At 36.7% G+C, this 23413-nt stretch overlaps 1 protein-coding gene across 3 annotated transcripts in view; it reads left to right on the top strand.

The window, feature by feature from the left end:
• Positions 1-23413, top strand: part of flt1 (fms related receptor tyrosine kinase 1) — a 47316-nt gene that overhangs the window by 8066 nt on the left and 15837 nt on the right. The window contains exons 5-13 of one of the 3 annotated variants that reach the window (XM_065258212.1): positions 5820-5982; positions 6070-6206; positions 6495-6666; positions 7246-7363; positions 7565-7734; positions 9236-9383; positions 16726-16846; positions 19342-19450; positions 20081-20386. In XM_065258212.1, coding sequence (XP_065114284.1) covers positions 5820-5982; positions 6070-6206; positions 6495-6666; positions 7246-7363; positions 7565-7734; positions 9236-9383; positions 16726-16846; positions 19342-19450; positions 20081-20386 — 1444 coding nt within the window. Of the gene's footprint in view, positions 1-5819; positions 5983-6069; positions 6207-6494; positions 6667-7245; positions 7364-7564; positions 7735-9235; positions 9384-13063; positions 14689-16725; positions 16847-19341; positions 19451-20080; positions 20387-23413 lie in introns of those variants that run through there. The other 2 variants (XM_065258214.2, XM_065258213.2) reach the window with 2 other exon arrangements.

Raw genomic sequence — 23413 nt, 5'->3', positions numbered from 1 at the left:
AGTGTTACTTTCATCCCGACAGGAACTCCTGACATTTTAACCCGATTGAGTTTTATTTTTAAAAACTCTGAGAAATCAAACTTCATGATGTGTTACAGCACATTTTACAGTAAATGTATTTAAGTCCAGTCAACAACAATTTTTGTTAGCAACATGCTGATGTCTAATCTTATTCAGGATACTCAAAATAAACTGAAGAAAATTATTTCTTCAATAATCTTTGTTGGGAATTCCTTTTTAAAGTATATTTATTATATTATATTTGAGTATTATGCTAGTAATGACAAATTAGATTTATTTTCTATTTCTTTAAAGGAGAAAGTCACTATGATTATTGTTTTGTCTACAATATGGTACACACAACATTCCATTAAATATGCTACCACAGTGAAATAAATTGTAGGTTACACTTAATACTTATACAACTATAAATAAGTTTTCAACTATGTGAACCAAATTTCACTAATTTGCAACTATATCTCAACTAACTGTCTAACTGTCCTTAGAGTATTAGTAGACTGTTAGGGTTAGGGAAGAGGTTAGGGTTAGTGGAATAAGTTGACATGCACCTGCAAAGATACTTATCACAATATCATCACAATAATCATCTACTAATACGGTAAAGATTGGTAGGATAAATAGTTGCAAAGTTACTTATAATTAGTAAAATGTCTAAAGTGGACTATCGAAAAAAAGTGTTACCAAATTGTATTGGCTGACTCGTCATGTTGCTTTGAGTATAATTGGTTAATATGACTGTCATTCAGTAAACTGGCCAATGACTGCTGTGTGAGCACTGGTTTAGTTTGAAGAAACTAAGGGTGCATCCCAATTCAGGGTCTGGATCCTTTTAAGGCCGCGGACTTTGAAGGCAAGGCTCAATATTTGAAGGCAGCAGCCTCTAAACGCCACGGAGTGAAATGAAATGAGACGGTCTAGCCTACGGGGGCATCACTTGCTTTTCCCGCCCACTACGCTTGTCACTGGGGCACAAAAGCTGAGACCTATCAGACTTTTAAAAATAAATATGGTGGCAGATTTTTTTATTTTACTTTAGAAAATATTCAAACAAATTAGCGTCGCACACCTGAAGTCAATAGATGGGTGCGTAGGATAAGACGACAAAAAGTCTCAAAATATACAAAGAACAATTCCCGCCCACTATCTGCTTGCTGAAAAAATGTATTTAATGAAAGTTGCGTTGCAACGTTTCGATCAACTGATCTTCATCAGGCAACATGAAGAGCAACATGATCTTCATCAGTTGCCTGATGAAGATCAGTTGATCGAAACGTTGCAACGCAACTTTCATTAAATACATTTTTTCAGCAAGCAGATAGTGGGCGGGAATTGTTCTTTGTATACTTTAGAAAATATAACACATTGATGCAGATTAAACTATCCAACAGTATGTAAAATTCACCAACCTTAGAAATATACAAAAGCAAAATGCAACACACAACATTGCAGCAATAATATTAATTTACATCACTAAAACATCATTTATAATAGTAAAACAGACACAAGGACCTTTAATTAGCAAAATATAAAATTTTATTTAACTACAGTTTTGAATGTTTATTTCAAAATACCCAGACTTCATATTGAATTTTGGGTTAGCCAAGGCTGTGAAGGATACATCTATGGATCCTCGGTAGGGCTGTAACGATTTATCGTGCAAATGCGCGTTTTCTCAATTAATGAATTTGCATGAATTACGGTGAAATGCCGCCACATCCAAAAGCCAGGGGGCGCTCTCGTGCAGAAACTAACTTTGTGCCACAGAAGAAGTAGGCTAGCATTACAAACGCTGTTCCAGGAAATGTCTACAAGAATATTTATATTGCTGTTCTTCAAATAGTTTCAGGTATTTTCATGATAATAAAGAATATTTTGAATGATTTTGAATGATTTTGTTTTATTTTGAATGATTATGATTTTTGATGCATAATCAGGCAGGTCTTTATAATGGGACAAGCTATAGCGTTACAGCCCTAACTCGGAATCAGTGGGGAAAAGGCCACAGTAAGAGGCTTTTATATGAATGAGCCTTCGAATTGTGACAGCCTTCGTCACAGCCCGGTGATGTCATTTGCCTTCAGATACGGCCTTGGAAGGCCACAGCCCCTGAATTGGGATGCACCCAGTATGTCAGTTTAAAGGGCGATTTATAGTCGTGCATAGGTCCGTAGCCTGTGCATAGCTCTGCGTAGCCTGACGCGCACCTCACGAAATTTTTAACAGCGTATCAGATCTACTGACGCGCGTCTATCTACAGCGCGTCAGATTGGTCCACCAGAACCCCTCCCGTCAGGTAAAAAAAACTGTGTCATAGGTATTTCCGTTTGTGACGGTGAAAACAAAAATGAGCCAAGTTGAGGAGTGATTTAACTCAAATTGCATCAAAAGTCGATGTTTATTTACTTCCATCATTGCTGGTCTTCTCAAATTATACACAACAAGTTGCTGTTTCTTCTTCGTTTGTGGGTTAACTTGCTTAGCTTCTTCTTCTGTGACTTCTTTTGCTGCTAAAATATTTAATTTTAGAGAAAATACACATGGTAGGCTAATAGATACTTTAAACAGTATTACACTGAAATCATCTTGGCCATATGCTGGTGAGACATGAAAACACATAAGCCCTCTGAATGGAGAGCAGTCCCATTAGAGTTTTACCAGTGGCTAAACCTGCACACAGGAAATAAAATTGCACAGTTTCATCAAAGTGAAGTGTGTATAAATAACTTAATAAATAACTTTGTTCACATATATGATACATAATCTATAGGAAAAGGTCCATTGTTTGGAGTCATGTTTTGGTGATTCACTTAAACATCTGATAACTAGTCCACTCAAAGCTGATATTATTTCGTACTTAAATGTCAATACAGGCACGTTTAATGTAAATTAAACAATAATGTGTTTAAGCATGTTGAATAGAATTAAACATAAATTCTAACTTTTAGTAAATCTTGTAAATATGTTTATTCATACTGTAGGATCCAGTAGATTAAGCAATTTAAATGAAAACAGCTTTTCAATCTCTTAACATTGTCTGTTGTGGTATGGTTTCACTGACCTTTTTGGGCATATTTTAATGTTACTTATACACTGTAAAATTAGGATTCTGAATTTAGAATCATTTTTAGAATCAATGGTTGTGTTGTGCACTAGAACTATTTATTTTGGAGTGAAAATATTGTAGACATAAATTTGTTTTGCATTTCAGAAATTATACTTGATAGTAATATTGTGTTTAATAAGAATTGGAGGAAACTTACAGTTTACTTGTAGTGTACTTTTGATTGATAATTAATTATTTTGTTTTATTTACAGATTGTACTGAATTATATTTAGATATTTTTAGATTGTAACAAAAGTTTAAGATGTTTTAAGATACATTTCTTGGGAATTCATACTTTTTCATCCAAATTAAAATGTTATTTTACAAATGTACAAATGTACGTTTACATGCATTTATTGAATGTATTTGACTGTAAAAAATTTTTTTTAATTTAGTACATATCTGTGAAATAGTAGCATTTTCCCTCAAATCAGAAAACGTATTGTATTGTTTTGTAATTTAGCATATTTAAATTAGATCATTAACGTTGTGACATGATCACACAAGATACATGTTTTACCACTCATTATATTGTGACTTATGTATATTTGAGTTTAAATTAGTTTTACGTGTTTTCTTAGCCATTTTATCCTTTTGCTATTTTATGTGTGTACGTCTTTTATTTTGCTTCGTCTGCCTGTCATGTGAGGGGTCACATGACATGGAACTTTGTATAAAAGGAAGGAGCAGGTGCACATGGTTAGCTGACGCTATAGCTAAAACAAGCGGTTGCTGGGTTGTGGAGTTTGTGTATTTGGGCTTACCTGTCCAGTTACGTTTTATGGACTTTGGATATCACTTTCTTGGATTTTATATACACAGTGGAAACTTTGCACATTTGGACTTTTAACACGCTTGGACTTTTATATTGTTTTAGATTTGTTTTTTGTATTTCCACCTTTTAACAGTCTTGAGTTTTTAAATAATTGTAACTCAACCTTTAAGGCTGGCCGATACAACTTTATTTTAACATTGATGAATGTTTACAGAAAATAACTAACCAATCAAATGCTGTAGGGAAAACCACAATGAACTATATATTAAAAACATATAATCTCTGCTTAGTTACTTGTCAATGACTGCCAGTAAATTACTGTGGAAAAAAATCACAGTAGTTACCTGGCAGCCATTGACAATAGTAATTTACTGTAGAAAAGAAATCACAGTAGTTAACTGGCAGCCATTGACAAGTAACTTACTGTGGAAAAGAAATCACAGTATTTAACTGGCAGCCATTGACAAGTAACTTACTGTACGGAAAAATCACAGTAGTTAACTGGCAGCAATTGACAAGTAACTTACTGTACGGAAAAATCACAGTAGTTAACTGGCAGCAATTGACAAGTAACTTACTGTACGGAAAAATCACAGTAGTTAACTGGCAGCAATTGACAAGTAACTTACTGTACGGAAAAATCACAGTAGTTAACTGGCAGCCATTGACAAGTAACTTACAGTACGGCAAAATCACAGTATTTAACTGGCAGCAATTGACAAGTAACTTACTATAGAAAAAAAACACAGTAGTTAACTGGCAGCAATTGACAAGTAACTTACTGTGCTTTTTCTAAAGTAAGTTACTTGTCAATTGCTGCCAGTTAATTACTGTGAATTTCACAATATGTTTTTTACAGTGCATACCAACAGACATTAAGCGCTTTTGGTTAAAAATAGATCTGATTCCTGTGAATAAAGTCTGAGACAATTGTATCTTTAACAGATAACAAACACATTGATAAAGGCTTTAAGGCAGGGGGGGAAACCCTGGTCCTGGAGGGCCACCGTCCTGCAGAGTTTAGTTCCAACCCTAATTAAACACACCGGAAAAATCTAATTCAAGTCTTCAGGATTACTTGAAAATGAAATTCAGGTGTGTTTGGTTGTGGTTGGAACTAAACTCTGCAGGACAGTGGCCCTCTAGGACCCAGGGTTCCCCACTCCTGCTTTAAGGGAAAGTTAACCAGTCAGTCAGTGGCCGTGGGTGGGGGTTTGTTTGTGTGACGTCACATTAGCAAGAAAATCAAAACAGCATGTCTATTAAAGGTCCCGTTCTTTCTGTGTTTTTTAAGCTTTAATTGTGTTTACAGTGCGCAATATAACATGTGTTCATGTTTCACATGTAAAAACACAACAATTTACTTTTCTTTTTAGCGCTGTTTTCACTGTCCTCAAAACAGGCTGATGTCTTCCTTAATCAATGAAGTCCCTCCTTCAGAAATATGTATTGGGTTCTGAATATGTCGTTTGTTTAGTGTGTTGTAATTCGAGAGCAGCTTAGCTTGCTGCTAGCTTAGCTGGCGACTGACGTATTCCTGTGGGCGGAGTTTAGTCAAAAAAACTGTTCTAGTGACGTCATTAAAGCAGGAAATAGAGGGCTGTAGTCCAAACCGGCCGTTCGCTGTCGGCTTTAAAAGGCGAATTCTGTTAAAGAAAATATTAATTGCATAATAATTGCAGTGAACTTTGAGGTTTATCATTTTATAGGTATTATTTATGCTGTTATAGCAACATTACACACTAACTACGGCTTAAAAAATGGGATGAGAAAGAACGTGTCGTTTAAATCTTTGCTTTAATAGGGATTAAAAAAGAAATCGATATCCGTATTTTCCATATTTTATACATATATGAGTAATGTGACGCGATAGCTTTTTGTGTAGCTGCTAGTCTTCATGTTTTTTCTCATTCTTTTCAGTTTCCTTTGACACCGTTAACTCCTGATTATCAAACCATCATCTGGAACAGCAGGCACGGTTTCACTGTCCGCAGCCCAACATTCTTCTACATTGGATTTTTTTCCTGTGAGACTATTGTCAATGGAGTCAAATACACCAACAAATTTGTGACTCACAGGACCGGTAAGCATTTATAAATTGGAAATGTTAAATGTGAAGTTTTGCCACCTCTGTAGACCTTCTTAAGGTGATTGTCTTCTCTTTTTACAGTGAATAACATCATGGATGTATATTTGAACACTACTGGTTTGGTGCAGACGCTACAAGGACATATGTTAGCTTTGAACTGCACCGTAACAGCTGAATGGAACTCCAGAGTCTCCATAAGCTGGACGTACCCGGGAAAGGTGGGTTTATGTTATGATCTAGAATTTTGATTGTTCAGTTGTTATTGGAATCTATGATATTTGATATTCATTCAAGACTCCTGAACTAAAGAACAATAAACTTTCCTTTGGTTAACTGGGATTTTTTAAAATGATTTCCTACCTTGTGCAAAGGCGGTATTATTACAAAAGTTTTTGCTGAGGACGGCTGTTTTGTAGCTCTCATTTCCTGTGAAAACCACGCTGTTTATATTTCTCTTGACAGAACGAAATGAGTGTTTGTGACACAATTGCTTGTTTTTACTGCAGGCTAATGGCTCTGCCACTATTACCAGACGCATATCGAGAAGCAAAACCAACATGTTGTTCTTCAGCATTCTCACCATCCCCAGACTAAGCAAGTCAGACAGAGGACTCTACAAATGTCACGTGACAAGTGGTCCATCTAAGAGAGAAACAAACACAACAGTTATTGTCTATGGTGAGCTTTTTAGTTTTTGTACAATCTTAAAAATAAAGTTGGTAAAAAGATTATTCAAAGCAATGTCAAAGAAGAACCATTTTGATTTATCCAAAGAATCTTTTGTGCATCAGAAAAAGGTTCTGTGGATGTTAATTAAAGTTTTTTTAACCATACAGCCTAAAAAAGAAAACTAAACCTTTTATGAAACTTTTTTAAGAATGTACATTTCCAAAAAAAATCATATTTATGCTTTAGTTCTCCTAAACTACTAAAGGTTATTCACACTGATTATTCTTCAAAGAATCAACAAGTCAAAGTTTTACTTTTGTAAAACAGAAAAGTTCTTTGCATGTTAATAATAATAATAATAAATTTTATTTAAAGGCGCCTTTCTGAACACTCAAGGCACAAAAACTATTAAGATCAAGGTACCATTCAGCCCAAAATGGTTCTTCCTTGACATTGTGAGGCACTTTTATTTTAAAGAGTTCGGACATAGTGTTTGAGACGCCTGGTTTAGCAGCATCTAGCATTTTAGGTCTCCAGTCCAGATCTTGTTTCCTAATGGTCATAATTTTCTTTCCTATCTGTTCCCAGACCAGCCTTTCATACGACTCAAGCGCAGAGACGGTCCTGTGGTTCAAGCTTCCGCAGGACAGAAATCTTTCCGTCTTACCCCAAAACTAAAAGCTTTTCCTGCACCAGAAATCATCTGGTAAGATTTACTCATGATTGGATATTTTGTGACCCTGTGAGTAAATTTTCCTGAATTACTAGATAAAATCTACGTAATGTAACCTTGTTATCTTTAATAATATCTTTTTTGCAAAAATGCAGTAAACAAAAAACAACATACTGTATATGTCCAAATCAGACAAGCGGCACACACTCCTCTTAACTGAGTCTGCTGTTTTAGGTTGAAAGATGGGATGGTGGCTGCAGAACGGTGTTCCCGTTACCATGTTGATGGGTTTTCGTTGGTCATTCGGGATGTTGCTGAAGAGGATGCAGGCATCTACACCATCCTGGCTGGAATTCAGCAGTATGGACTTTTCCAGAACCTCACAATCACATTGGTGGTAAATGGTAAGCATTAAAATGAAAAGCTTTTACGTTCTCACTTTGAGTGTTGAAGAATCGATATGTTTATTCTATGAAACAACATTATCATCAATTTTGTTTTAGTCATAAAATGGCTTCACTTAAGCAAATAGTTAATATGTTAAATAAAATTAACTCTTTCACCGCCAACGTTTTTAAAAAAAGTTGCCAGCCAGCGCCAGCGTTTTTCATGATTTTCACCAAAGTTTAATGCCTTCCAGAAAATGTTCTTCTTTAAATATATAAACATACAATATACCAAATGAAAGAACAGACCCTCTGCTTTCAAACAAAAAAAACTGTTTCATCCTACCTTCAGTGGTTCTTTTGTAATCAGCTTTTAAATATGGGTAGGCTTCTGCAAAAACACCACATTTTGAGCAAAAAGCAGAGATAATTCCATTTTTGTGGCGGACTTTTCATAGAGATCCCATTCAGAGCGATCTTTAAAACTGACACGGACATGCAGCAGCTTGCCATAGGGCAATACTTCCGGGTTTAAAAAGTTGCGGAAGGGCGCCACCTGGTGGATAATAGCGGTATTGTGGAAAGATGGAAAATCTCATCATTGGCGGGGAAGCGTTTTCTCTTAATTGACGAGATATCTTGTCAATGGCTGTGAAAGAGTTAAACATAAGCACTGTTGGGGAAAGTTACTTTAAAAAGTAATGCATTACAATATCGCCAAAAACGTAACTAATTGCGTTACTTAGTTACTTCTCATGGAAAGTAATGCTTACGTTACTTTTGCGTTACTTTTGCGTTACTTTTTCGGACTTGGCTGAAGCTTTTTTTTTGGAAATTGCACATTTCCATCGCAAAAATGTTAAGCTCTTCCCTGCCATCTCCGTTTCTGACTTAAACTGTTCCCGCTCAGCCGAGACGCAAAAAGCAGTAAACAGGCCCATGGTATAAGTAACGAGTAAAGTAACGCATTACTTTATAAATGTAATTAATATTAAGAGTTACTTTTTAAAAAAAGTTACTTTTCAGTTTAATTCATTTGATTCAAAAAATTATGTACTGAATTAAACTGGAAAGTAACTTTTTTTAAAAAGTAACTCTTAATATTAATTACATTTATAAAGTAATGCGTTACTTTACTCGTTACTTCAGAAAAGTAATATTATTACATAATGCAAGTTACTTGTAATGCGTTACCCCCAACACTGTGCATAAGTAACATTGTGAGGATTGTAAATCTAACACAATACTAGTTTGAAATCGGGTTGTAAGAACAATTTTGAAACCATTAAACTTTATCAGTTGATGAATGTTATAGTAATTACCCATTGTATGTGTTGTTTAGTAGGTAAATGAGACATAGTAAGCATCCAAAACTCTTATAAAGTACTAATTATTGTATAGGGGGACAAATGTAGAACAGTAGGGGAGTCCCCCAAAATTGTATTTGTTTCTTTTGCCATGGTAAGACAATAAGTCCTGTAGCTCACAGCTTTTCTTTTCTCTGTAAATGTGTTTACAGTGAAGCCAGAGATTGGTGAGAAGACCGTGTCGTCGAGGCAGCCTGGGACAGTCCAGCGGGGCAGCAGACAAGCCCTGCGCTGCACAACTTATGGAGTCCCACCTCCTCACATTCAGTGGTTGTGGCATCCGTGTCCTCAGAAAGGCCTGTAAGTTCACCGTCCGCGTACAAACACACAGATAGTTAGCTCACAGTAGATTTAAATGTAGTTTTTGTATATCATTTATGCAGGCACCAATAAATTGAAACTATCTCTCAATAATGCGCTGTTAAACATTATACGTGCAAGAATAAATCAAAATAGCCTGTTTACATTAAAAAAGTAATGTACAGTAAAGACCCTATTTTATAGGTGTACCTTGACTTTATTCAGCCCTCTCCAGGCTCTTTAAAAATGTATTGTATACCATCGTGTATGAAAAAGTGAAAGCATTACGGTGAACTTTCTAAATTTGAAACCCATGTCTGACTAATAAAGTCCTCATAGCCCTTTGGTCACATAGGAAGGGGATACGGTGAAGAATACTGGGTCGGCGCCAAATATTCAGTCATATTAAATTTAGTAAATTGATCCAGGTGAAAAAACATGCGAGACAATGTAATTTTGCTAGGCTTGGATTTCCCACACTAGCCTTAAGTTAGATATCCTCCATCATTGCGTAATGTCCTGCGACCATATTTATGGCAAATCTAAACACTTTAGTTACTTCACACTGTACCTGGTCATAGTCTGTTTGATGTGGGGTTTTTTTAGAACGAATGGATATATGACTAGAGACGTCTGTCTATATATACATCCGCACATATATGTATGCGTGTATGTGTTTGTGACCACAGACCTGTTTTGTCTATTACAGCATGTGTTCAGACAGGGTTTCCTCTAAGTCTGTAGAACAGAGGCCTTTCATGTGTGCGTCTCTATTCATGTTTTGTGTGGATGTGTATGTGTTTGTATTTGTGCGAGTGTGTGCCTGGTGCAGTCACAGAACTGAATTTAACTCCGAGTTGAAAGTGCAGAAAAAAGCACTTCAAAAGAGGCCGCAGTTCCGTGCTTACAAGCACGATCTGTTCGCTTCTAAATCAAACACTATGATTTAATGAACTTCCCGTGCAGAACACTGGCTGTTTATTATTGTGATTGCTCAGACGCATCCTGCCATGCCTTCTTCAATATCTGACACACCAAATATCCACCGTTCTCATGAGAAAAAGTACTTGTAGACGAAACGCCCACATGCATCCACATGCATTAGAGCTTGCATAGCTACACAGCGAAAACGTCTTAGTATAAACTGTTAAATCATTTACATTTATGCATTTGGCAGATGCTTTAATCTAAAGCGACTGAGAGTGCATTACAAGGTATACATTTTATCAGTGTGTGTGCGTGTGTTCCCTGGGTTTGAACCCATGACCTTTGCGCTGCTAATGCAATGCTCTACCACTAATAAGTAATAGAGAAGCAAGATACATTTTACCAATTAAATATATTTACTTGACAGGCAAAATGAACAAAGACCGAGGCCTTCAAACTTTTTAGGCTAAGGACCCCTTAATGGATAGAGAGGAGGAGCAAGGACCCCTAATACATGTATCAAATTAATATTGTATTTATTATTATTTATAACACATACATTGTTATGATGAATAGATTACAAAGAAATTAAAATTATATTTTTTAGCATACTACTGTACATAACATTTTAGCTCTTAGTTTTTAGTTAAAACATTTATTATTCACATATTAATGCATTTTTGAATTTCATTTTTCTGAAAATATTGTTTTGCATTCAAACAATGCAAACCACCACAGACTCTCAAGTGTCCCCGGACGGACCCCCTGTTGATGACCCATAAGACATTACGTTTTTATTAAAATTTATTAAAAATTAAGTGATTTTATCCTTAAAGAAATATAGTACGAAAACTTTATATTTTTACATCACTTTCTACCCCTCAGTGGCAAATCATTGTGTTAACACCACAAAAGGTCATGGGTTCAACCCAGGGAACACACATACATGCCAATAAAAATGTATACCTTGTAATTGCTTTGGATATAAGGGTGATTCTCACGAAATCCAGACTTAGAGAAGGTGTCCAGCATCAGATTTTTTTGTAAAGCCCTTGAAGCCAATTTTGTTTTGCACATATAAGATTAAGTTCTGAACTTACTATAACCATTATTTTTAGAGGATTTAAAAAATATTTCCTATAGAATTATTCACATTTTTTAGATTATCATTATCAAAAATTATCATTACCGCAACATGATATAACATTAAATATATGCATTTACAAACTCATGTTTTGGTAATGAGAACTAAAAATTTGTCTAGGTGCTATGACAAACAAAATTTCAACTTTTATCTGGAGAGAAAATATAAGAACTGCTTACCTGGTAGCCATCTTGAGTGTCACAGTCAATTATGTCCCTTCCAACTAGTTTTTTTTAAATGTTAGTTCATTGAGGCCTTAAACAAAGATTGAAAATTGTTGCGGAGGATGAGAACATTGGTCTTGGACACATTTATATTCCTTATTATTGTCTCTACATTTACCAATGATCACCAAATACCACATGTTTCTTTACTGTAAATGTTTAAAGTATAACTTGCACTGAAGATTTTTATTTTTTTATTATAAATATTTCCATGTCAAAGAACCCAAATCCAGTCATAGACACGTTGCGGTAATTAAAATTTTCCCCTTAAATGTGAAAAAAAATTGGTTTGTATGATGTCAGTTGAAATCATGTGCAAAATAGTACATGAAGAGATGTTTGTAACCGTATGCTTCTTATTTTGATACTCTTACTTTGCATTTACTTTTTTTTATCAAAATGTTTTATGACACCTCACAATTCTAATTTCGCGAGAATCACCCATAAGCGTGTGCCAAATGCATAAATGGAAATTTCCATAATTATTTTCCGGAAAACAAGAATTAATCTGTTATCAATTATCTCTTATCAAGTAAATGTAACCCGACGAAGAAGGTTTAGATATTTATGCTTGAAATCAATACAGAAATGGAGGCATTTCACTTTTGCAGTGCAGTTAGATAACATGCACTTTGGCTCAAACGATGGGCCAACGTTTTTTATAAAATCAGACATTTCCTGAAAGTTTTACTCTACAGTATGACATGGCCTTTGTTGCTGTAAACTCTGTTCTACTCTAAACGTGTCCATTTTTAGACCAGGCTTCCCTTTATTGTACTGTCACCATGACATGCTTGATTTGTCACATTAGCTCGACACATTCTTTGTGTACAAAAATGTAAAGAACTAAATATATTACGGAAATCTTTATAAAATCCCCCTACCATTCTGCTTTGCTTTTCAAGACATGACTTGGTGTCCTATCTAATATAATTTTTTGAATAAGAATCATTATAGAGTATATAGTGGTGCCAAAAAAGCATTTAGACACTGTTAGTCACTAAATACAAATTTATGTGCAAATTTCAATTTCTGTAAAGCAATGTATACATTTTATGATATATAAAAACAAATATTAAAAGTGACATCTGGAATTTGGAGATGCTAAGTGTTTGATATTAAGTATATTATGTATTATATTATGCAAAGGTTATGATATTTTACTATACATGGCAATTAATTATAGCATTATATAAATGCAGAGACGTTGATATTTCTCAAGTGTAAAGTGTCCAAATACTTTATGAAGCCTTTTAAAAAGATCATTTATACACAAGTACCGCTGTAAACCCCTCATTACAGCGAGTGAAGTTAAGATAGCATGTTAAAAACAACTGTTTAAAACTTGATCATTGAAAGGTATTGTATGTACGTTCTGTTGAGAGGTCTTGACTGGCTGGATCCTGACTCAGGCCCTTATTCTTTATAGCAGCCCGGCGCGGCTGGCCTGACGCTGCGGTGGAGGAGGCCCAAGGAGAGTGGAGTTGTGGGCCGGGCCGGCCTGATAGCGGCTGGATGGGCCTGAGCTCGGCCATGGGAACGGCAGAACTCTTATCTCAACCAGGCAGGAGGCGCAGACTGGCTTCCTGTGCGAAAAATCAGAGCGCTTTTCCTCTCGTTGTTTGGCTTCCTCCCCGACGCGAGACAGCTTCCCAGAAGCGTAATTGTCCCTCCGTCTTCAAACGTGGCACAGTTCGCTTCCTCAGGAGCTTGATCTATTCTTGAGAGTCCCTGATCCCACACACCCCCCCTCACTTGAGGTCCCCCACCCCACCAGTCCCGCACATGAACGAGTTACTCACCTGTCCTGCAGCAGAGACACTTAAAACGCCCCCTACAGAACCACCATCCTAACTATGGATTAACCCCAGCCCCCTTCTCCGCTACTGCCAGTGCCACCTTTCTTATCCTTCCTGGATGGTTTCCATGGCAGCCATCCCAGAGACGTGACTTAAGGCAGGCCATCGCACGTGCCCCCATGCAGGATCCAAAAAGGGAAGGCTGATATCTCTGCACCCTGGAACTACATTCTTGTTTTAATTTTTCGCGGTGTTTTATTTCTTTGTGCAATTTTCCATCCATACACTGCCGACACTGCCTGGTGCTGCTTTGCTTTTTGTGTTCTTGAGTGGTACTATAAAGGATGTATGAACTGAGTCTCAATCTCCAAGCCCAAATCATCTGTCATTGTTCTAACATCCACAAAAAGCTGTGAGTTCAGATTGCACACGATGAAATCTTCTGTATCTACATCTTGACGTGAGCCGAGGAATGCGGAGAAAACAAGGCCCACTATTCGGATTTCAATTATTTTTCCGAGCTAGACTTGGCCCCGAACGCCTGCTGTGTAGGAGTTTAGATGGGTCGAAAACGAATGACATCAGTTCTGTGTCATCCTATGTCAAAATTCTGTCACACTCTTCCTCTTTATGATAATGCTGTGTTTTACAGTTGCTTTATTTTTAGTATGTGTGCGTGTGTGTGTGTCTGTGTTGTTAAGTGCGTATGCATGTGTTTATTTGAAAGAACAGCCATTTAGGTATTTGTGTGTGAGTGACTGGGATTTCTACTCTACGGGTCTTTCCTAATATGATTCGTCCCTTTTTATACAGATTGTCTATGAGTAATATATGATTCTAATATTTAATAATTTTATACAACTAACTTACTTATGGTAAATCTCAGTAATTGCCAAATGTGTAAGAACACTGATTAAAAAATGTATTTTGTAATATCTAATGTATGTGTTTATATCAAATGTATTTGTTTTTACATTAAATTTGCTTGACATCATTTGTACAATATGGTCTGTTTGGTTCCAAACATTTTTTATATGTGACCCTGTCTATGAAAACCATGCTAAAGTAATTTTTACTCTTTTCTGCATGCAGTAATCCTATACACTGCAAAAAAATGATTTTCAAGAAAAAAAATTCTTAGTATTTTTGTCTTGTTTTCAGTAAAAATATCTAAAAATTCTTAAATTAAGATGCTTTTTCTTGATGAGCAAAACGACCCAAGAAAATAAATCTAGTTTTTAGACAAAAAAATATCAAAATTAAGTGATTTTGTGCATAAACAATTTGGTGTGATTTTTTTTGCACAAAAAAAAATTTGTGCACATTTTTCTTGAATTTTACTTGAATATTGTGTTTAAGAAAAATGTTCAAGATTTTTTTGCTTAACCCATTGGCAATTTTTTGCTTGTTTTATGCACAAAATCACTTAAATTTTATATTTTTGGTATAAAAACTAGACTTATTTTCTTGGGTCGTTTTGTTCATTAAGAAAAATGATCTTAATTTAAGACTTTTTAAGATATTTTTACTGAAAACAAGACAAAAATACTAAGAAATCTTTTCTTAATTTTTTTTTTTTTTTTGCAGTGTATAATGCATTGTGTGAAAATATAACCTTGTTATTGTTAATATTGACTGAGTAAGGTCATGTCAAAGATTGAAATCAATGATTAAAATGAAACTTTTGATGCTTCTAATCTCAAAATTAGATTTTGAGACTTCAGAGACAGGGTCACAAATATGAAGTTATCACAGATAGCAAAAGTGTAGCTGATTTAATGACTGATATAATAAACTGTACTTTCTTTCAAAGCTTCAGCAAGCATGCATTTTTAAAAAAACTAAACTGTGTAGATTTTACATGACCTGAGATTTCTGTTCACATGATCAGTTTATAATACTGTACGCAGGCACATACACAGCCTGATCTTACATTTTTATGAGTTGGCTAATTTATATAAATTGATACGAAGTTAGTCATGCAAAAACGTACGATTATTGTAAGTATGGATGGAATAATTGATGACGGGTCGTTGAATTATAAGAAAATTATGCACACCCATGGTGGTTATGCGGCACAACACGAATACAGGTGTGCATTATTTTCGAATAATTCAAAGGACCGGAGTAAATTATTCCGCTTATACCATGGTTACCACAAACATTGCTCTGGCGCCTATTTTTAAAACATTTTAAAGGTTAGGTGTGCGGTTATTGAAAAATAATCAACACCCATGGAACATTTTTCAACCAATCAGAATAAAGCATTCAACAGCCCCGTGGTATAAAAAACAATAATGAACTCCCTCCAGCCCCATTGTCCCTATGGTCAAGGCAAAAATGTACAAATGTTGTTTAATTAATTATTAAATTAATATGAATAGCCACCTCGTAAAACACGTACAAATTGCCATGAGATAGCGTTGGCACACAGGATACATAGATGTTAAAGTGTGTGTGCTGGTATGGATATGTGTGTTTGTGAAGAAACGAATGAACTGTGTGTGTGTGTGTGTGTGTGTGTGTGTGTGTGTGTGTGTGTGTGTGTGTGTGTGTGTGTGTGTGTGTGTGTGTGTGTGTGTGTGTGTGTGTGTGTGTGTGTCTTCGTGTGCGTGTCTGTATGAGAGTGAGCGAGCAACTCTTCCTGGAGAGCCGTGGGAGCGTGGTTTGTGTTCGAGAAATGCTGTTGTCATGATCAGGGTGGGACGTATGAAGACAAAAGACTCAATGTCTTAGCCAAATAGGAAAAGCAATCAGAGAGAGTTGTCAAAGCCAGGGAGGGGTACAGGGCGGTGGGCATACAGTCACGGACACATACCCATCACCGTGGCCCACGTTCAAAAGATTAGGAACTTTACAGAACTGGCATGGATAAGATAATGGTTTAAATGCTTGGAAGTTGTTGCATAAATTCCGTGAGAGTTTGGGAATTTTGGGAGGCACGGTTGGGATGATTTACAGACAGGAAAGGGAACACATCCCAACCCCACACGCTGCTAAATACAGAACACTCCAATGAGTGTCATCATATCCTGATAGGGAAGACACTTAGACACAAAGCAAAAAAAATTAAATAAAGAAATTCCTATGAAAAAATTCCATGACTATAGTGAAAAATGAATTCCCTAGGGACCTGTGATCGGAAATTCTTCCGGTTCTTCGGTCCACAGCTGTGCCGCACATCTGTGTCTTGTTCACGACATCATTCTCTCTTCCTCTTTCTCTTGTCTCGTCTTCCTCTCTCTAAGATGTGAAGAGCCTCCTCCTTCCTCCTGGATTGCAGTCAGTGAGAAGACAGAAGTCACGTCGACCCACAATCCCATCCTGACCGTCAACCACAAACGGGAAGTGTTACAGGGGAAGAATAAGGTGAGATTGATCAGAGGGGACAGATTAAAATTGTACATGAGAAAGCAAAAGCAGAACTCACCTGGGATCTAAATTACACAAGTGCATCTGCACTCCCAGAGACAAATCTGCATATCAGCCAGTTAGTCGTGTAGAAATGCATGTGATGGTTTACAAGGTGTCCTTCCTCTTTTAATGCTTAAATGACTTAGTTTTCACCTTATCCTAAATATAATCCATCCTGTAAACAGAAATATCTTCCTGAATCAACATCCATATCATTATCAATCAATGATATATGTGACACCTGTCGCACAGGTGTATTTCTAGCAATAGCCAACCATACATTGTATTGGTCAAAATTATAGATTTTTCATTAATGCCAAAATCAATAGGAAAATAATTAAAGATCATGATGTTTCATAAAGATATTTTGTAAATTTCCTACTACAAATATATCAAAAAAATGTATTTATCATTAGTAATATGTGTTGTTAGGACTTCATTTGGACAACTCTAAAAGCAAATTTCTCAATATTTTGATTTTTTTTGCAACCTCAGATTTTCAAATTAAGTTGTATTCTTGGCATATTGTACTATCCTAACAAACTATCCATCAATGGAAATCTAAATTTCAAAAATCTTATGACCTTTATGGTTTTGTAGTTCTGACTCCTGGGTCACATATTTGGTACATTAGAGTAGTTTAAGGTGATGCTTAATGTTAGTGATAGGGTTAGGATTATATTTAAGAAGACTAAATGTCTTCTTTAGGCATCGTCTGTGTTAAGTGTTACCTCTCTTGGCACTAAACACATCTTGAGCGTCTTGAGTGTCTGTAAAAACCCATCTAAAGTCATTTTTAGTAATTTACTGTTTTCTACCTAAAATCTTCGAACTATTTGTGAAAATATAACCTTGGCATATAAAATCTATAATGTAGAGTAAATGCTATCTTTAATTTCAGTATTAAAAATATTTTTGAGAACAGTAAATATCTGAAAATTTGAAAATATTGAATCTGAGGGTGCAAAAAATTTGAATATTGAGAAAATTGCATATAAACTTGTCCAAATTATGTCCTATAATAATGAATGATAATTAAAAATGTACAGTACTGTGCAAAAGTCTTAGGCCACCACCACCACCAGACTTTTTGTTTTAGAAGTTTTAATGTCCATCCATATTAAGATGCAAACAGAAAATACAGGAAATATGTACAAAAAATTAAAAATTTAATATTCGGGACTAAATGTTGTCTTTAGGCATCTCTTGGCACTAAACACATCTTGAGTGTTTTGAGCAGAATGAAGTAAAAAGACTAATTTCTTTAAAATTAGAAATTAGGATTTAATTTTATTTAGGTTTAAGAGATCCTGCAGTGTCCTGCTATTGCTTAAGTGGAAGGGGCGTTTACCCTTAATACTTGACACTTCAGTTTACATTTTTATAGTTTTTAAAACTATATACACATTTCCTGTATTTTCTGGATGTATTCTATTAAAGAGACTAAGAAACAATTATATATGATCACAATAACATTGCAACAAATGTAATTCTGGCATGGTGGCCTAAGACTTTTGCACACACTGTAAAATATTTGCTGTAATTATGTAGCTGGTTGCCAGTAACTTACTGTAAAAATTGTTTCATGTTCATTTAACTTTGAACAAATTGTTGCCAGTAAATAACATACATGTAAAATCAACAGTAATTTACTGGCAGCTAGTTCAGATTTTTTACAGTTCAGTACTGTATATATTTCCGCTAGGAAGTTGTAAAAATATCTTCATGTAACATTGTAACATGATATTTACTTATACAATCTATAAGCTTTCACTGGGGCTGTACCCTTTCAAAAAGTACAGCTTTGCACCTAAAGAGTTCGTATTAGTCACGCAAAGGTACATTTGGTACCCAATATATACATATCTATACCTTATGGTACATATTAGGACCTTTTTTAAGGTAACTGCCCCAGTGACAGCTAGGGGAAGATATTTTGACAATTTTTCTATGGCTGGTTTTGTGGTCCAAGGTCACATATTTTTTACACACATTCCCTGATTGTGGTGTATATTTTTATGTTCCTAATTTCATAACTAGATTATGAGACTTTACCCTGGACTTCAAGAGACAGGGTCATGTATATGTAATCCTGAGTGAAAAATCCAATATTAAATTACAGTCACCTTTAAATCTCTAATTAATTTTGTGGCTAGATGTAATACTATTGTTGAATGATTCGCTTTTACGTCACATAACAGAACAAAGAAATTCTCTTTGAGGTAGTTGGGGTTAGTTTAGGGATTCGGTGCTTGTGTTTGATTGGCATGTTGTTCAACAAAGGATGTTGGTCCAGGAACATGGCCCACTTCATGCAGCAGTGCACATTGCATTCTGATGGTATTACGCAACCATTTCTAGCACGTATTTAGGAAAGTTAATGGTCTTAAAATCTCAATGACCAGTGTGGCTAAACTTTTCTGGAATTAAACAATTTTTTGTCTCCACAGACTATAGGAGTTTTAACAGTTGGTGAAGCATTGATATCTGGTATCTATCGGTGCATTGCATCGAACATCATGGGCAGAGATGAACTAGACATTCATTTCTATGTCACAGGTACTTAAAGTGGTTAACTATCTAATTACATTCTAAACGTACAAACCCTTTAACCTTGTGTATTACATTCAAATGTGTTTCTCTCTCTCTCTCACACACACACACACACAAACACACTCAGAAAGAGACATTCTTGTCCCTCCCGCCTCTATCCCCTTGTTTTCGAGGGTTCGCTTTCAAGCTGTGCTAAATTGAGCCAGTGGATGTAGCCCATCCTGGCTGTTGTCATGGCAACAGGGTGGAGGAGTGAACAGGAACCTGTGGCTCTTATCATACTGCCTCCCCGTGTGCCGCATTATTTGGAGAAAGCTGGTGGTGTTCGTGAAAGATAAACATTATCTTCCATCAGGAAACCCTAGAGCAGTTTCCACGGGAAATTTTAAATAGCTAAAGTAAATAGGGAGCCTTTACACTACCTTCTTATTGCTGCTCGTACTGACAATGGCTATTCAACATTGTCATCAAAGGTTACAAGAAATGCTACTCAATCCAAAATGGTTCTCGCTCTTTATTGTTCAATGGCCTCAGCCAACTCTGTTGTTGCCAGTAGGTCTGCGTGTATTCTGTGTCACTGTGTCTATAATTCAGTACAGAAAGTTGAAACTGAAACTTTTTTGTGCACTATTACAGATGTCAAAGAAGGCTTCGTCGCATCTTTAGAGGAAGAGCCCAGAGAAGGCGAAAACCTTCGCCTGGTCTGTATAGCCAATAAGCACCTTTATTCGAACATGTCGTGGTATAAAATAGCAAATCACTCCACAGCATCACAGGAACGTTCAGTTCTTGGAGGGGTACTTACAGAGGGGCAGTACTCGCTTACCCTGCACCTACTGCTGAAGAATCTGACCGAACAGGATTCAGGAAAATACCGCTGCTCGGTCACACACCTTTTTACAGGAAAACAGGCGAACCTAGATACACCAGTGGAGGTCACAGGTGTGTCTCTAACAGTTTTTGTGTCCAACACAAATATATACACTCATAAAAATGCATACACAATAAAGGCCCCAAAAATGGTCTTTCTTGGGCTCTATGGTTCCATAAAGAAATTTTAAAGGGGACATATATAGGAAATATGATTATAATTGGGTCCCCAGTGCTTTAATCCACCTAGAAAAAATGAAAAAGATCAACCCAGTAACTTAGTTTGGTAAACCATTCTCTGCAAGCATGTGAAAAAATAGGTTATTGAAATTTGGCTCCCCTTGTGATGTCAGAAGGGGATAATACCACACCTAAATCTGCACTTTCCAACCACAGCACTGCCATTTATTGCAGAGATCGACTCATTTGCTTTTTTAGGACACACCCAAAATGGCAAATTTTTGCTCACACCTACAAAGTGGCAATTTTAACATGCTATAATAAATTATCTATATGGTATTTTGAGCTAAAACTTAACATACGTACACTGGGGACACCAAAGATTTATTTTACATCTTAAAAAAGTCGTGTGAAATGTCCAAGGTGCCGTGGTTGGATAGTGCACATTAAAAGTTGGATAGTGAATTTTAGAAAAGAACCGCCCTCTCTACTTTTAAAAAAAATGCAATTGCGCAACACTACCTGCTCCCGAGAGGGAACGCCTATTAAACATGCGCACGAGAGAGCATGCACGAGCCTAGTTCTTCTCGTGCACGCTCTGTTTACAAGTTGCTGTCGGCATGGCTCATACATTGAGATGTTTACCGTGTCTGCGCGGTTCGTGACTTTTGCCAGGGCTAGCATCGCTTATCATAGCTTACATCAACTTTTACTAGCAGTGATTTTAAATGGATTTCTCCAAATAGCATGACAAACTTTACCTGTCGAGCAGAAACTTCGCGACTGAGGCATGTGTGAAATATTCTCCCAAAAACAGAATTTCTTTTTTCTTCAGAGGCGTTTCTCTTCTTGTCATACAATTCGTAGACACTTTTTCTCTTGCGACCCTCAGACATTTAGAAAAAACACGGTGAGAACGCGAGCTTCAATGAATGTCTGAAACCGTAGCCCACCACACATATACACCTGAAAGTGCGCATGTGCAGAAAGCAAACCTAGGGACGAGGGCGTACGACGGCCTTACGTCAAGATATCACCAGAATGATTGACAACTGGGATGACCAATAGTCTTGATGATCCACCTGAAAAAAGAAAATCTTTCGTTATGCCTTTAAGGGGTGGTATTATCCCCTTCTGACATCACAAGGGGAGCCAAATATCAATGACATATTTTACATGCTTGCAGAGAATGGTTTACCAAAACTATGTTACTGGGTTGATCTTTTTCACATTTTCTAGGTTGATAGAAACAGCGGGAAGCCAATTATAGCACTTAAACATGGAAAAAGTTAGATTTTCATAATATGTCCCCTTTAATGTGTTTTATCAATGGATTTTAATCAAATGGTCTTTTTTGTACCACTATGTACTTGTGGGGTACAAACACTGTATGTACTCTTTAGGTACAAAGTTGTACTTTTTGAAAGATAACTGCCTCAGGGACAGCTTTTGTACCTTTATTGTGAGAGCGCAATTGGGCTGATTACACACCAGATAATCGAAAAAAGCAATTCCTCTCCATATGGTGGAGTTCTCCATATAAAACAGAGAGATGCACCACACACAGAGAACAGAACCCATTAGGCTGCTATTAGATACTGATTTAAGTCACGTAAGGATGTGCTTGCAAACACCCACATATTTAGAGACAGAGGCGGAAAGAGAAACAAAGAGTAAAAACAGAGCTAAAGGGGTCCTTGGGAACAGGGTCCTGGAGCTTCCTGCGGCCCCCTCTTTCTCCGAAGGCTGCGTGAAGCAGAACCGCTTTGGTGTGGGAATCAGATCTAGTCAGGAGGAAGAACACACAATGGCACTTCCCACTATGCCACATTTACAGGCTGCTTCACATGGCCAAAGAACAATCAGCCAATCAGCCGCTGTCACAAAAGGAAAGAGACAATAATCAATTGTGTCCAGGAGGAAAATATCTGAGACAAAAGTCAGCTTAATAGAAAACAGATTAAATTTTTCTCATATTATGAAATAGTTTTATGTAATCGAGGTGAATACATGAATACTTCCTTGCTTCAGGTTTTATGTCAGTTATGTTTATTCTGCACACATTGTACAAGTGTAAGGGTGTACTCACACGACACGTACCGTACCATCCCAGAGTACATTTGACCCCAAACTACGGCTCGTCTGGCTAGCCTGCCATAGCAGGGTGCGGTACGCTTTGCAGAGGTGGTCTCGGGTATGGTTGGCTTTGATTCGGGGGCCGGACATGTGCGCCGGAATGCAAAACTTCAGCTGTCATCAGTTGCGTTTCCATTACCCTTCAAAATGCACAAATTGAAGTAGCTGATTAAATATGTGCCCAATGGAAACATGGCAATTTCGCATAAACTTGCATAAAAATTAAAATTTTGTAGAACTGCAATATACCTGACATGTGTAAAAGTCACAAGATCATTCTTTAAATTTGAAGCGGTATGTTTGATTGGAGGACAAGACAGGGTTTGGCCCTGTCCCAAATGGCACACTTCGGACTTATGGACTTCCTCAGAGTCCACACTTTGATGCCATCATGTAGTGCAGACCTTAGGGACCCTTAACACGAGTCCACGAGGGTGCACCGGGGTCGTGTTTTGGGACAGACTTGAAAATAGGAAATAGGAAGAGAAGTTGCCCATCAGTGCAAACTCCTCCCTTCCGTCGTCTGATTGGTCGTATCCTTTTTCGCAAGGACTTCTGGGTTGGTAAAGTGCGCAAAGCCTGCTGCAATGCGGGTTTCGCCGAAGACCGCTTTAAGGGTGCAAAGGGGGCACTGATGAGCACACTTCGAAGCCTAAAAATGACAGATGGGACACCCTACGGACTTGTAGACCAGTGGTTCTCAAACTGGGGGCCCAAGATTGTGCCAGGGGTCCCAGTTTTAGGACATTTTTAAAAATACATTAATTTATCATAAATTATGTG

Source organism: Paramisgurnus dabryanus, chromosome 22, assembly GCF_030506205.2.
Source record: "Paramisgurnus dabryanus chromosome 22, PD_genome_1.1, whole genome shotgun sequence".
Lineage (NCBI taxonomy): Eukaryota > Metazoa > Chordata > Actinopteri > Cypriniformes > Cobitidae > Paramisgurnus > Paramisgurnus dabryanus.
Note: the sequence above shows the minus strand (reverse complement) of the source record. Positions and strands in the feature narration are given on the sequence as shown.